This window comes from Haliotis rufescens, unplaced genomic scaffold (assembly GCF_023055435.1).
Source record: "Haliotis rufescens isolate VD_foot unplaced genomic scaffold, xgHalRufe1.0.p SCAF_5, whole genome shotgun sequence".
In the NCBI taxonomy this organism is placed as follows: domain Eukaryota; kingdom Metazoa; phylum Mollusca; class Gastropoda; order Lepetellida; family Haliotidae; genus Haliotis; species Haliotis rufescens.
The window spans coordinates 11,522,151-11,539,447 of NW_025964223.1; the positions used below are offsets into that span (position 1 = coordinate 11,522,151).

At 37.1% G+C, this 17,297-nt stretch overlaps 1 protein-coding gene across 3 annotated transcripts in view; it reads left to right on the forward strand.

Moving 5' to 3' along the window:
* The window catches only part of LOC124111027 (phenolphthiocerol synthesis polyketide synthase type I Pks15/1-like), a 149,451-nt gene that overhangs the window by 100,091 nt on the left and 32,063 nt on the right, over positions 1–17,297 (forward strand). The window contains exons 2-4 of one of the 3 annotated variants that reach the window (XM_048383543.1): positions 1,200–1,278; positions 10,675–10,896; positions 11,080–11,240. The exons of 1 other annotated variant lie outside the window; for it this stretch is intronic. In XM_048383543.1, coding sequence (XP_048239500.1) covers positions 10,676–10,896; positions 11,080–11,240 — 382 coding nt within the window. In that variant the 5' untranslated portion in view covers positions 1,200–1,278; position 10,675. The remainder of the gene's footprint in view (positions 1–1,199; positions 1,279–10,674; positions 10,897–11,079; positions 11,241–17,297) is intronic. One more of the 3 variants, XM_048383544.1, reaches the window with a different exon arrangement.

The window sequence follows — 17,297 nt, forward strand, 5'->3', positions numbered from 1 at the left end:
GAATAAGAAACATGCATAGAATATAGTATGATATATGATATATATGATTTTCGTTTTGAATTAGTGCCTTGCGTTATATACTTGTGGAAAGAGATTCCCGTGCATCACTGACGATCATGGGAAATAATAAATTAATGAAAACAAAGAACGAGTTTGCTACAGAAAAATATATTGATGTCCATGAAATATGAATTTATCACTACAGTGTCAACATTATGTCCTCTATAAACACTATGTCTGGCTAAGAGTCGTGTGGGTTTAACTGTCAGTTCACAAGTCAGTATCTGGTATGACCACCATTAGCAGTGACACAAGCCTGACAATGGCGACTCATTGACATTGGCAATTACATTAATGAGGTTGATCGTTCCTGTGTCACAGTTAAAACACTTCAACGATTTACTCTGTGTTTGAATTGCCTCTGCCCCACATGAACTGTGAATGTGTGACGGATTTCTTACTGATTGGATTATATTTATGTTACACTCAATGTCGCCATGGGTAATCCTTACAAAGTGCTGGTACATGTGACAGAAAAAATCATGACAATTATGTTCAGATATATTCAAACTGACTATGCACCAACAGACGTCTCATCAGCAAATAAACGAGTTGAATTGTTAAGCTAAATCATGTGTGTATACATGGAATAAAAAGGAACCTAATACTTGAACCTTGGGGTACTCCATCTGACGTGTATTTCAATGAGCATAGGTTACAATTTTTACAAACACTTTTTTGTCTAGAAATGTAATAATGTAACCATGATACGAGTTTTCAATTAATACCCAATTTTTCAATTTTATATAGTGATCCTTATGTCAAACCCAATCAAACGCTTTTGAGATATAAAAGAATATCATACGATACAATTTGTGCTTGTCAACAGATAAAACAATGTTATTATGTATTTCAAGTACTTGTGAGACAGGAGCGTGGCCTGGAACAAATCCAGATTTGACTTTATATAAAAGCGGATTTCTTGTTGTGTAAATAATTTTAAAACAAATTATGGATAATAAGCTTATTGGTCTATAACTCGAAGGAAACGATTTGTCTTCTTTCCTATACAACGACATAACATAAGCTAATTTCCAGTCAAATGGAAATGTTGAACAGTGTAGATATTTCTTGAAGATCATACATAATGCTGTTGTCATCTGCTGTTGGCTTTAACAATGTTTGGTAAATGTTATCAGGACTACTACTAGATAGTAATATCTTGGTCTTGTACGGTGATGTCAGCAAGGAAGGATTCACAACGCTGTTCAGAGGGAGGTAAATGATGCTTATTAGTTGAAACAGTATTTATAGAACAAAATAATCATTAAGAACTTTAGCCTTGTCAGTATCAGTAAAGGCTTAAAGGTCCTAGCATCGATATAACCCGGGTGAATATATGTTGTCATTTCTCCATCTATTATAATGTATCTCAATAGTTTCCAGTAATAAGTATTATTTTTATTAGTCAATTGCGGACCTAGTAATCGATTTATATTTCAATATGACCTTTTTCATATTATCAAAATTATTGCTATGTTTTTATTCGTTATGTCACCAATACTGCCGTGTATGTCTGGTGATCTATATTTATGTCGGAGTTCATTATTAATCCAGGCTTTGTCAGACGGTCGAACGGTTATAGTTTTATGTGGTATGTCATGATGCATTTAATATTCGAATGAACACACCACACATGTAGTTAACATCTTTACATACATCAAATTGTCTATTCCACTTAATTTGCGAAATGAGAACGCTACTTTTATTAAAATCACCATGTTTGCAAAGCCAAACCTGTCTTTTATATGAATTATTCGTGTTTTGAAAAACATTCATTGTGGCGAACACTCTGTGATCAGAAATATTAGGTGCAAAGTTGTTAAAACCTGTGTGTGAGTTGCAATTATTACAAATTAAGTCAGAATCCATCACGACGTGTAGGTTCCGTGGCCATATTTCGTAAATGTTAACTGATAATGATTTCAAGCAAGTTGTGGACAGTGTTACTCAACAAGTTCAACATGCCCGCACAGTCATACGTACACGCACATTCTCACGCACGCACATTCGCACACGCACACACACACGCACACGCACACACACGGACAACCGGCTTCATAATTATACTCTCATCAGTCATTTCCAGTCTACCGTCACTCAGAAATACAGTTACATACATTACCTGCACACCTTCACATATATATTAGATACAAAACACAAATGCCTGTATTTACGTAAACAGCAACTTCTACTTTCATACCAATATGATAAAAAAGAACAACAATTAAATATCACATCAGCAGAGAATGCTCAATTCTTCGAAAATTTCTCACGAGCGTAAACGACCCTTGTTTGAAAGTTGTTTGATTAAGTTTACAACATTCAAGGCCTCAGTAGTGTTTTCAAAAGTTTATGGAAGACATGTGAAGGACATTTCCAAATTTGACATATAAGTTATTTTCAGGCTGCCCTGGTGAGTCTACAATGCAACTGGCGGGGTAAACTTGAAATTCCACAAATCACTGTTATTTTTCCTCTAACAAAGTTATTTTGATAACACTGGTGCAATGTACAAGGCTGCGGCAGGCAAACTTTTACAGTATTTAACCCATACAAAATTAATTTACAAACAATTATAATGACAATGTTGAGTGTAAGTGACTACAAATCTCACTTAAAAATGTTCTATTCTAATCACTATATTTCGTAAGATTTACTTTCATTCATTGTTGTAGCCAAATAATACAGAACTGAGTGTCCGATAAAGGTAATGTGCATAGCGGTGGGATATGTGATGTCAATAAGCTTGGAACCATGGTTTGGTTTGAATTTCAATGACAGTTTAAATATCCTAAAACTACTGCGCGGGACAGTTACTAGAGAAAAGTATGCCACGGCAACCAGAAATACGAAACCTGCCACCTCCGAAATAGAAGCAAAAAGCATTGTTTTCCGTCTATTTTACGCTTGAAAAACTTCACGTTTAACAGGATACTTTCTGGACGCTCACCAATTAATCTATTTTAATAAAAAAAATTGTCGTTTTTTCGTCCAATGCCCATATACAGAAAAAACGACGTTTTCGAGTTTGCAGTGATGCTAGGTAGCTGTAACCACAGTCTATATACATTCATTCGTGGTTGGGTCACGCTTGAGCTCAAGCCCATGTCTCTTGTGGCAATGTTTGATGTGTTTGCACGAGCGCCAAAGGGTGGGGTGGGGGCTGGTATGGGAGAGGGTAATGTTCACCAATATGTATTATTATCGTTCATATTTTGTAAACCAGACCCTGTCTTAAGTGTATTAATTTTAGTTGTTTTCACAGTGAATACTCTATTAATCTTTCTTTGGGGAAACTAAATAAGCTGGCTCAAGACAAACGCCAGTCAAAGACTTTTCCAAACCAAATTAATATTCATAATTGTACAGTGTGTAAATATGTAACTAGGATAAATGCCTGGAAATAATGCCAACCTGGTTATAATCCCATATTTCCCAATGTACAAACGGTGGCATTATAACCAGTGTGTACTGTAATATATTTAAGGCTTGGGCTAATCGATATCGGGCTTATGGGATTAGACGTGAATATTTTGAACCGTGGATGCCGTTTTATTATATAAATATTACACGCAGAAATACATTAGTACAAACTACATATGAACTGCGTAAAACAAAAATACAATTAATTTAAACTGACCACGTGATTATCAATTTACAGCTAATTAGCAGTGAATCTACTCAAAATGCGGATGTGTTAAAGCGATCAAACACCTCAAGAGTTCTTAACTGTGTTACCAGATACATTGTTTTTGAATATCAAAAGTATCCAAAAACATATATGCTGCATGATATGCTGTATTGTATTAATATCGATGTGACACTGGTAAAACATGTATGATCTATAATTCCTATCTTTCATAATTATACCACCCAAATGGCAAATTCCCAACTGAGAGTGACTTTGATCGAGGTTGTGAGAATGGATTTTACAGACCGTCGTCTACACCAGGCTTTCTGGAGTGTTTTGGATATATGAACCGCTTTAATCCAGTTGGGACATGTCTTTGCCACAGCCTTCTCCCTCTCACAAAGTTTTAAAATCGGCATTTCGGAAGACATTAGGGACAAGATAATTTCGGAAGACATTAGGGACAAGAAAATTTCATAATTTTTGTCAGAACACAATGTTATAAACTCACAATGAATCTTAATAGAAACAATGTACAATTACTACATTGTTGAAAAATAAATTAAACTACCAAATAACAATATCCCTAACGTTTAACTTTTTCAAAGTTCATTGAATTATGAATTAAAAACTCAAATTGCACCGGTCTGTAAATGATCGATTCTGGACCAGACAAAGCGGTGATTGGTGTCATGAGCATCGATCTACGCCTTTGGGATACGTTGACATGCTGAAGCTGAGTCACCAAGCCTGACCACCCGATCCCGTTAGTCGCCCCTTACGACAAGCATAGTCGCCTCCTATGACTAGCATGGGTTGTTGAAGACCTATTCTACCCCGGATCTTCACCGGTACATCACGGATAAAAAAAATGCTACAACAAACAAGTGTTTTAATGGCCGTATCTAAAATGTAATCCCCACATGCAACTGATTATGCAAGAGTAGTTTGACAGGTTTTGCTCGTCAATAAATTATTGATACATTGGTGTTTGGTGTCGTGGTCTGTTTTAGTTCAGGGCGTACATTTCAACTACTTTTGGTTCATAATATGCATAATATTGGATTAATAGAATAGCTACTTTACACCTTTTCTTCACAACATATTTCTTTTAAAGTGTGAACAATGTATTGACATTGAGGGTGAGTAAATCACTGTAAAAACGGGACAGATGTGCTATAACAACTAACTGTAGCAAGTAACAATTAATAAAAAGGTATTCACATAATACACGAAGATGCATAAAATGAATACATGTGGGTACATTTTACTTTAATCTAAAACCCCAAACACCAGATGTGTTCATAACAGGAGGACACTGGATGTTCAGTCAAGACTTTCGTTGATTGTGGGATCATTTTTACATAAATGAGACATGTATGATTTAAAAACAATTTAGGTATTGTTATGTTTACTGTTGTGACCTAGATAATGCGTGGGAAAGGCAGGCAAACATCGGCATTGTTCTGTGTGATTTTGTATAGGTCATAGTGTCTGATGGAGCTGAGACTTTTACAATTTCTGCTGAATTAACCAAACAATAAAAATAAATAATTCTTGCCACGATTATGCCCCAGAGCAACGCCTCAATATCTAGAGCGAATGTAGACAACAAATAGACGAATTTATCTATCTAAAAAAGTACAACATTAGTGTTATGTATTTTGTTTTGTTTACATTTTCAGACGAACATAGATTTCTTATTCACCCCTGATTACTGTCGCCTGATTCTAGCCAGATCACTTGTTAACTGACTGCAAAAGTCCAGCTTCCACCCTTACCGACCTACGAATTTCTGGGCTCGATCGTAGCGCCATCGGTGGCTATTACGAGTTATGTCCCTTCTATGCCTCTCCTATGGACCAATCAGATTCCACCTCTCGTGTCACTTGCATTTGCTTCAAACAAAATGGCGACGCCCAGTCAAAACGATCTGATCGGTAATCAAGATCTATATTGTGATGAAACGGGTCTTACATCGTGAAGTGCATCAAATCACGTGACCACCTTGATTAAAAACATGAAAAGATTTGGAAAATATCTGTTGACAACGAGTTGGCGGTGCACATGCAAATCCTGCAATCGACCGAATCTGCACGACAGTTTACGAACTGGATTTCGATTTCGTTGCGCGAGTTTGATTGGACTATGGCCAGCCAAAATGTACTTCCATAATACCAGCCTAGTTCGGCAAGGGTGGAAACTGGACTTTTAAAAGTCAGTTAACTCACTTGCCTCGGGAAGATGACTACCGGCATAAACGAAAGGTGATTTTGGAAATGTGAAACGTCAACTCCAGAAAATAATTAGCATTTTCTAAAACATAAAAAATGAATAACATATAATGGTGACGTTTTAGAATGTCTTATTGGTGGTTTTATAATGTGCAGGAACCCGAGATACTTTTGTAAATGAATGCATTGTAATTCGAGTATACGACATTTAGATATACAATATAACTGCAGATAATGAGTTTTGCAATGGTGAAGATTACTTTGAACATTCAAAACTTCAAAGTCAGGGAAATAATCAGCTTCGAATATCTAACGAAACATATTCCATTGGACGTTAAAGGCAACATAGTGATACAAACTATATAAACGGATCACTGAAAATCAGTGATGACACTATCCAAGGTACTTTTACACCTTAATTACAGGTGTTAATTGGTGTTAATTAACCGGAGTGTAACAGTCGTTACCTCCTCACCTGTACCATGGTAATCCCCTCGTTCTTGGTGCTGACAGACTGGGATGTTGCGAGAGGTACAAGGTCAGTACCCGAGGGCCTTGGATAAATTACCGTAGTTCTCCCAATGAGCACAAAGAGTTTTCTTTCGTTGATGGCTGTTTATTCAATCACCACAAGATTGATCACCAACTTCTAGTCACGATGGTTTATGGTCTTTAGCCGCAAAGCTTCAGCCCTGGCCGAAATACTGGAGGCGTAAACTGGTGTTTTTCAGAGTAAGCTCGAGATCGTGGTGCTCAATTGGGATCCTCTAGTCTCCCCGAAGCTTGGGTCTCCCCGTCTTTTTACCCCCCAGCTTACGTCAAGGTTTTACCCATTTTGTCCTATTTCATTGGTCAAACACCTTTCCCCCCTTACCTTAGGTCGTTCTTCCCCACTCTTCTCTAATAACCAGAACCTTATTCGGACTTGCTATCATGTAACTCCTCACCCTTTGGAATTCGGACTATTTCCCCCCTCAGACCATATATGTCCAATGTCCCTGACGTTCCCGTACCTCCCAACTCTATTTTACCCCTTTATCTATTTCCTCATCTGTTAATCATTTTTCGTTCATGTATAACCCTCGACCTACTGCCCTCGTCCCTGGATGCTCGTGGCCAGGCATGCTCCCGTAGTCTTCAACTAACCAGAGCTGCCTGTATTATACATATACATATTCCCGACTTACCGACCCCAACTCTCCCTCTTGATCTTTTATAGAATCAGAATGTATCTTAATGCTTATTTATTACTTTAATTACTTGTTAATTATCTAAATATATATTACACTTTTATGCCTATAATAACACAAGGTGTTCGCGAAAGGCTTACGCATGCCCTGACTATTTTCGAGTCTATGACACTCTCAGTAAAATATGCAGAGCAAAACAACTTGAATGCAGCTCCGAAATTTGAAACTGCCTCTTTAGAATAGATATCCGGTTTATTAGCAGACGCTGCTCCGTGCATTATTTGACTTTCAAAAGAGGTTTCCATAACCTCCCGCGCACGCTCTAGGGTGTAACACGATAATTCGTTGCGTGCAGAAAAAGATCCTCATTCAAGACATCCATTATTGAAACGAGAAAATTGAAGAAGAGTCCACATTTGTAGCTTTTGTAGATTTTAGGAAAGCGTATGACGGCATTAGAAGGGAACGACTGTGGCATAAGCTGACCCAAGCTGGAATCGATTGTAAAATGTTTAGTGCTATGAAATCCCTCTATCACAACGTACAATGTGTTGCTCGTGTCAACCACTCTAACACCGAATGGTTCAATGTGAGACAAGGGCTTAAACAGGGATGTATTTTATCGCCAATGTTATTTAATGTATACATTAATGACTTAATATCAACCATGAAGGGACTGGGGATCGGAGTACAATGTGGTGAAGACGTTGTCAGCTTCCTGGCATACGTCGATGACGTAGCTCTTCTTGCAGAGACAGCGGAGGATCTCAACACACTCCTGTCAGTGCTGGACACCTGGTGTGGCAACAAGAAGATGGTCGTTAATAAGGACAAGTCAAATATAATTCATTTCAAAGAATCATCCGTGACCCAGACAGCGGCAACTTTCAGATGTGGAGATAATGTCCTGAAGATTGTGGATAATTATCATTACTTGGGAGTGCTCTTCACAGAACAATTAGATTATAACCTGATGGCAAAGGCGGCGCCTAATCTGCAAGCAGGGCCCCTGGACTTCTAATTGCAAAAGTGAAATCGTTTGGAGATCTGCCTTTTAACGTGTATTCAAAGCTTTATGACGCAATAGTGTGGCCAATAATGTCCTATGGAGCAGGAATATAGGGTACCAAGGTCCATTCGCCAGTCAATGCGCTACACCACAGAGCGATTCGGTTTTACCTTGGTTTGGGAAAATACGCCCCTAACTTGGCCGTGAATGGAGATTCTGGATGGGTGCCACCGGAGGTCCGACAATGGACATGTGTTGCTAGACAGTGGGCGAGAATGACCAACACAAGTACAAGGAGAATCAACAAGAGAATATTCCGATGGGAAAATGAGACATCATTGAAAAACTGGAATCATCGTGTGAGGAACTTTTTACAGAACTTCAACTTGGGTCATTTAATTCTATACGACGGCAATCTGGAAAAGGGTCTCTTTATTAAAACTGTACATGATACAGTCTTTAACAGATACAAACAGTCATGGGAGGAAACAATCCGGAGTGAAGCAACACATAGTGGAAGCAGCAAGTTACGGTCGTACAAACAATTTAAGAGTGAATATGGACAAGGAAGCTATGTCAGTCGACCAATCCCACGCAAACGAAGTAGTGCACTAGCAACGTTTAGATTGTGCGTGGCCCCTCTCCGGTTCGAAACGGACAGATACAAGAACATACCCAGAGAGATGCGGCTGTGTCTTAACTGTAAAAATGTCATAGAAGATGAGAAGCATGTCCTTTTATTCTGTCCCCTTTACGACGAAATACGTTTTAGCCTCATCAACAAGTGCAACAGTTTATGGATAGATTTTACTTCTTTGACAGAGCAAGATAAATATATTAGGATTCTATCAACTGATGACCTCACCTTTTACTGTACCAGAACCTGCCATGACATTTTATATACCCGGAGGAATATTTTATATCATTGAGTCTTAAACATTGTATTGTATATTAATGTATGTATATTTTAATATTTAGCTTTTGCTTTTTTTTACTATGTGCCTGTTTACAATGTACCGTCTCTCATAAATCGCTTTGCGATTGGTTGTATACAATTTTAATGTAACTACATTTTTAATTTGTTTAACAAAAATGTGGTATACAAGTGAGTTGTTAATAAAATCTTCTTCTTCTTCTTCTTCTTCTTCTTCTTCTTCAAGACTAATCTTTCCTGAGAACACAAAGCGGGTAAGCATGGAACTTTCACGGTCCAATAACGCCGTTAAAAGTAAGTCACCGCTTGCAGGACATCGCCGCTCCGAAATTGGCGTGTATGTGCCGGAGTATCCCGGGGTGTTCTAGACCACTTCCGCCCCTTTTTAAAAGAGTATAGATATCCCCTGTGATGGAAAAATCAATGTAGTCAAGCAGGGCATCCTTGACCGTGATTCTTTCATCACAAGGGACAGAGAATAGAGGATCTTCACCTTCCAATAGATATTCATGAGTATATGGCCCATACGATCGCACAATGACCTCTTTAAAATAAAATATAATAATTTGAAAATAATTCGCGAATAAGATGTCATATCAAAACGTTTTTGAGATATTTTAAACATCAGAAGCATTTTTGATACCATTAATTTTATTTAGTGATCTAAATGATTTATTTAATGATGTATTGTAATAAAATTTGTAATGTCAATATTTCTTTTGTAATATCTAATTATTTTAATGGCGAATTTTACATGTCAATAAAGTGAATTTCTGATATCAATTAATATAATGATTCTGCACTGCTCACATAAAATGATCCCTTCACTGTATAGATTACGAGAGTTCTTTTAGCACGATGTCAGGTTTAGCCTATTACAATTGCTAAATATCTGGAAATTTATTATCACTAATTCACAAGCAAGCACAAATAAATATACCCATAACATTAACAGCGTGACAGACGTTTGAAACAACAATAGTGTTTACTAATAGCTTATATGTTGTGATATATACCAAGAAAATATCAATAAATACATTTCAAATTCGTGATTTCAAGAAAATTTATTTATTGATGTCCAAAACGGAATTAGTAATTAGTTTTGATAAATAAATCAATTATTGACACAATATAATGGGGACTAAAATGTTAAAAACACACCATAGCAATAAACTTGTCAAGCTTTGTTTCAGAAAACGCCTTTCTTTAGCAAGGTATGCGTGAATAAAATTCCATTTTGCTTGAACTATACAGAAGATGCAGAAGAGCCAGATTGCCTGTACCATATAAATAGGATAGACAAAACCCTTTCCATACTCTGCTACGCCCCTCATGGTTTATTCTCCCTGCAGTGTTTTATTGTACGGTAAACAACGACAACTCGTCGTTTATTTCTTAAGAAAGCTGAAGAGTAAAAATAAAGAGCTTCACTTTTGACGATACATACTAATGTCACGTGAGGTATAGTGACATTTTACTGAGATGTCTAGAGAGATTTATTATGCTCAAGCAATGCATGTTCGTCATGGGTTGATGAAGATAAAAAAAGGTGTTTGACAGCCCGGGAGAGGTGACGCTGATATGTCTAACTGCCCTAGTTTCATTTTTTCTAGGATGCAGTCGAAAGGAAGCATGAGTGACGAAATAGCCATTATAGGCGTGGGATGTCGTTTTCCTGGCGCCACCTGCCTGGAGGAATTCTGGGATGTCCTTGCAAAGGGAGAGAACCACGTGGTGGATATTCCCCCTGAGAGATGGAACATGGACGCCTTCTTTGACTCTGACGTCAATGCTGCGGGGAAGAGCTACGCAAGGAGAGCAGGGCTCATAGAAAAGTAATAAAAATCAACAATAGTCGTATATTCATGAATAATATTTTCGCTATTGTTTTCTTATAAGTTGTGATCATGAGGGCGAAGCTTGTTACAAACTATTGTTGTGTGATTATGATTATGATCCAATTCAGTTGACTATAATCAAGCATTGTGAGAAATTACCCCTTCATGTTTATTTTACAGTTTCGATCACTTTGACAAGAAGCTATTTAAGATCAACGAAACCGAGGCTGCCCAGATGGACCCCCAGCAGCGCCAGGTGTTGGAGTGCACGTACATGGCGCTGGAGGACGCCGGCATCACCAGACAACAGATAGCGGGACAGAAAGTGGGAGTGTTCATAGGTTTGTTTAAACATCTGTTAAATATGTGTGGCGCCATTTTTTGTCCGTAAATTAGTGAAATTGCAACGTTTTATCGTTTGCATATCATATCGGAAAATGCATTTTTATGAAAAATCTATTTATAATAAAGAAATGAAATCTTATCCCTAAAATCTGTGGTTTATTACCTACATGCTCATATCAATTGTAATGTGTAACTTTAACTATGAAATTTAAAATTAGATCTACATACTTTTCGCAAGAGGAGAACGAAATCGCATTTCATAATAAAAGTTACACGAAGTGTTGTGTTTACTTCATTGCAATAAATCATTATTCTTTTCGGCCATTATTCCTTTCGTAGTAAAAAATCACATTAGGTAATCTGCAAAGAACATGCCATTATGCATGGCATATTTTTACTTATCTGGCACCGAAAGGTATTCCTCACGGCTCATGTAAATCGGTTCACTGAAAATACTTCTACCGGGCGATGGCGGATGCTCGTGAAGCAGGAACAATACGAAAATGCCCTTTTTCGACAGCTTTAGTTTTGAATACAGGTTGGCCTATTTCAAAATGTCGTCGATCGTGTTCAGCGCTGATTTTGGATTTACTATACTATTTTCTTTGACAGAAACATCATGATGTAAGCATAGCTTACTGTTCTAGTGATGGTCTGAAATCTGTAATAATGTGTAAATGATAAACGCATTGATTCATCAAAGATTCTAACGTTGCGATCTGCTCATATATTCCCGATTTCCATTTTTCGCGTCCCTGTTTACATCACCAGCCACTGCATGACCTTCAAGCAGTATTCAAGACATGGAACACTGAACACAAACCCAAAGGACCTGTATTAGCTAACATGTATTTATCAGTTGGATTTATGTGTGATTTTTGTCATGAAATGTCGAATTTGAACTCTATAATCAATCTATCTGTCGGTACCATTTTGACGACTGATTTCCATGGCGATGTGGTAGCCTATTATCAATACCGTTTTCTAAAGTAACAGGTTAACATCATTTCAACGTAAACTTTGTGTAACTGGTAGTGTTTGACGAATTTGAAAAGGCACATGTTACCCGCCCGAAAAAACGGACGTTTCAGATTAGCGCAAGCCGTGACGAATACGATCACGACTTGCTGTCTTCTCTCACGGCCCCACTTGCTCGTGGCATTTACCGCTCAAATTTATGAACTAGGTTATGTCAGTTGAGCGAACTTGATCAGAATACATTACGACAAAGACGTACATGTGTAGCAGCGTTAGAAATTGGCACTTGTCCAATAGTCCTTGGCAAACTGCCCAATAGTTAAGGTATAATACGGACTAGAAGAAATTTGCCATTTTAAGGGTTTATCATGATAAGGACTAGAAGACAAAACAACATTTAGTTTCTATAGCTGTGTTGATGTATATACGTCCTTGGTTATGATAAAATTGGAGAAACGATTATCATTTCTATAGATTATCAATTATCAAATGAAAAGTATTCCTACAGATGCACATATCTTTATGCACAGAATAATCTGAGAACATTTTTGATTATTTTTTTATATGTATATAAACATGAAATACATTTGTGTTTTCCTAGATGTAATGCTTAAGCCTAATGAAATGACAGCGTGAAGTTTACATGATATTACTAAGACGTCACTTAAATAATTGTTTTAGATACTCTAAACGAGTCATTTTCCAAATTTCCAAGCATCATCACTCACAAAACCTGTAACTGTTTAAATGAGATATATAAGACAAATGTACAAATCACTCATTAAATAGTATAGATAATGGGGGTTCAGCCGCAACTCCACTGGAGCCAGATTCATATACCTATACCACCACTACGGGGGAATTTTTTATGTGTAAACGCTGATGCGATTCAACGATCGTCATGAGACTAATTAAAAGAAACATCAATATTAATTAATAATGAATAAAATTTACTATATCCCACGAGGATATTGGAAAGGTATAGGAGCAATAAAAAAATTAGCCACTGCGGCTAAGGTATCTAAAGATGTGGCCAAGGATTGGTTAAAAAAACAAGCTGTGTGGCAAATATATTTACCAGCTCCGCGTTATATACCGAGGAAGAAGTTTGATATTTTTACAACAAATGAAGTTCATCAGGCTGACCTCTTGTTTCTTCCCCATGATAAGGTTAGATGCAAAATGTATAAATACACTTTAACCGTAGTGGATGTGACTAGTTGGTACAAAGAGGCTGAGCCATTAACCTCGAAAGATTCAACAGAAGTAGCTAATGCACTGAGCTGCATATATAAACGTGGACCACTAAAATGGCCTTAGCTATTTCAAGTAGATCCGGGTCACGAGTTTATGGGATGAGTAACTAAACTGTTAACGAAGCATGATGTCGAAATCAGGCTTGGTGAAAAAGAGGCCCACCGTAGTCAAGCTATCATTGAAAGATTTAACCGGACATTAGCGGAACGTTTGTTTGGCTATCAGTATGGGATCGAAATGAAATCGGAACGATTGAGATCAACCAAATGGGTGACACGAATATCAGCTGTTGTATCAGCGCTGAATAATGATGTAATGAGATTAATCGGGAAGAAACCATCCGATGCGATTAAATGAAATCCGTGACTTCCGAATCTTCAGCACCGAGGAGAGGCAAAGAACAAAAACTTCCAGATAGAATAAGCGTAAGATATTATACCAGCCCAGTGAACTCGAAGTAGGCCTACGTCGCGCAACCGATCCGATTTAGTCCCTTAAGATATATAACATTAGTCGATTGGTTATGAAAGAAGGAGAGTTTATTCTTTATTATCTTAAAGATGGAGGGCAGGGCATTTGTACGAGAAGAGTTGCTCACAGTTCCCAACGATACAGTATTACCACCCTAAATAACTATAAGCATAGGTAGTTACACCATCCTTATCAATCCATCTGTTTGTATCTAAGGGGGATAATGATGTCTTGTTCATTCTTAATCCATATATCCTGTGATTGTAACTTCTTAAAGAGTTCATCTTGTGTTTGAATGTTCTACCATTGAATAATGCTTCTTTATACTGTTCGTGTTTGATATGCTTTTTTACCACATACTTCTTAACACCCTTAGCTTTTCTTATCTCTCCATTATCGGACTTCTTTATAGAATACATCTTAGGTCTTAATCCGACATACTCCGCTATAGGAGTCCCAGCACATTCATCCTTCATCTTCCCTAACACCTTTTTATTTACAACACTGTGCAGTCGATTATGTTTTGAGTAATCGCTCGTGTCGTACATATCTATTTTTTTCTGCCATATCTTTATACACATCCTCGGTTTGTATTTCCATCAACAAAGAATCTGTGTCGGTAAATAACACCTCGCATCTATCGCCGTACTGCTTCTTAAGTTCGTTGTAATAAAAGTCGTACATTAAGTGTTTTGACAAGTCAAGAATACTCATACCAACGTACACCGGTCTGTTGAATTTTATATTCTTCTTCTGCATATGCAACCCGGCTAAGTCGTTATCGAATATCTTGCTTCTGTTAAAAGACGGACTGGCTATAAGTTTCCTGAGTCTTTCTTCCTCATTAGATCTGACTAATTTAACACCAACATGCTTCCTTAGATTCTCCATAGTTTTACCAAATACTGAGTTATTCATGAGCTTAAATAGATTCTTTTCAAAATCGCTGGTAGCTATCTTTCTTAAATCTGTGTACAACCTTATATAGGGCTCCATCCAAGGGCTTTGATCAAACTTTAGAACTCTGTGTATTTTATTTAGTTTCATACCTAACGATAGGTATAACTGGATATTTCTGTAGTGAACTATATATTTTGTCTTATCCATCAAATTTGGTACGAGTTTTTCTACATTAGCTAACCTAGTATTACCCATCAAGGAGTGTTGATATTCTGACATCCAATCTTTATTCACCATTTATCTTTTGGGAGCTAGCGGATAACTGTCATTGTCTTTATGTTACGAATTTGGATATTCCAAGTCAACTTCTAGTATGTACCCTTTATTCACATTGATAGTATGGATATCATTCACTTCAACCCATTCAAAACCATCCATGGGTAAAGGTTGACTCATAGCCCATCCGTACAAATTGTTAGTGTTAAGATATAATATGTGTGTTTACTCGGATCATATCCTTCCACTAATTTATCATTAGCCTTAGAATACCTTTTCGTTACTATCGATATACCACCTCTTAATCCTTTCTCAATAAACAAGTGCATATCGTAATCGGTGAGTAATTTTAGTTCTACACCGGTCTTCTTCAACAATGCATCCCAAGATAGTCCAGGACTGGAATAGTACCATCCCGGGTCCAAGCCATATTTTTTTAAACATGTCTTTCTAAATATCCCGAATATATTGGCGAGTAACAGTACATCGGTTTTTAAGTCAGATCGTGATAATCACCTTAATTCTTACAACCTAATTTATCCCAGACCGTCAGAGCATGTTCATAATTGGCATCGGTTATTTTAGATTCTGTTAAGTTACTATAGAATGATTCAAGGGGTGGTAATTTAGTTTTGTTGAATCTAGACCAATCATCCATATATTCGTAAGGATATACACCTTTTCTCAGCAACAAATGACGGCACCGATCGGTATATTGATTTGTTATTGCAAAGTCATTGGGATTGTTCGCATTAGCTAAATTGTCCAGGGAAGATAACAGAAACTGTACAGAGTCTATGAATCTAAGTTCATTAATTCCGACTTTCCCATCCTTGTCCGTATAATGTGTAGTTTTAGTCAACGAGAACGATATATATTTTTCCATATTATTAGGAATGCACGTTAAGCCGCCGTCGGTCTTTGAGATAGCTTGCATGATGAGATGAGAATCGTATCCTCTAAGGTTATGAAACACATCAGGGATGGGTATTGTTTGAGAATCATTTTTAGTTTCAAGTTACACTCGTTATGCGCAGCTCCCCGATAATTACCCGTGACATGGCAATGATCTCTTACAGAATCCCAATTCAGGGGTTTATTTTAAACATGACAACTAACTGACTTCTTATAGGCCCTCCAATCATCACTCGTCATACACATGGGTTTCTTACGCGATAAATTTTCCCTGATTTTTCTCTCTTCATTTTGTAGATATTCTAGGAACTTTCCCGCTGCATCGGGACCTCTGTAAATCACTGACGGGTTTGTTTTCCCATCATACCTTACAACTATATATCCAAACCTACAAGGAATATGTTCTTGAGTTTTGTACGTAAAACTATCTTGATTATTTCATTCAGTACTTTCTATAGGTTTGATAAGCACTTCGAAGTCGGCGTAAATTACGTACGGTACTGGCATTTGATTACAATAATGTTCAAATTTTAATATATTTTTCCCCTCTTTAGGCATATCGATCCTGATAGCAGTCTGTCCAATACCTCTACAGTCTTCTTTATGCGCTTCTAATAGATCTTGTCTGCTGTACCCATGCAGGCATCTTTCACAGAAATATTTCTTTTCCTTATGTTTTGTTTGATCATATAATAGCCTGTTTAAACTCTTTTGATATTTTCCATCTTTTTCGATCAGAAATGAATTGATTCTGTGAATATGTTATTTTTTACATTAATTATGGCTTTTTTCTTTTTATAATACGGGGGTAAATCTATATAAGATCCACCTTTAAAGGGCATATAATTTGCTATATCTAAATATAAACTATCGATTTTATCTACACCCCAACCCAAAACTCTATTAGTCCTGCGTTCTAAAGTTTCCTGTATCCTCTGAATTGATGTATCTAATGATGCGCTTATAGTATCGGATTCGGTTATAACTTCTTGATTGCTCCAGAAATATGGTTTGGTATATTCAGTGCTATCGTCTGCGCTACTTTTACTCAATGACATGTTAATCGTCAGCTTGTATTTTATACTATGTAAATGATCTAATTCCTCCTTAATTTTACTCGATATGATAGGCTTAACATCATTAACATCCATGTTGGAATTAATATCCATCTTCCAACCTCTTAGATATTTACCAATCCCGACGGATGAGGGTACAAATTTTAACTCATTATTTTTTTCAACATCGTCAACTGATTT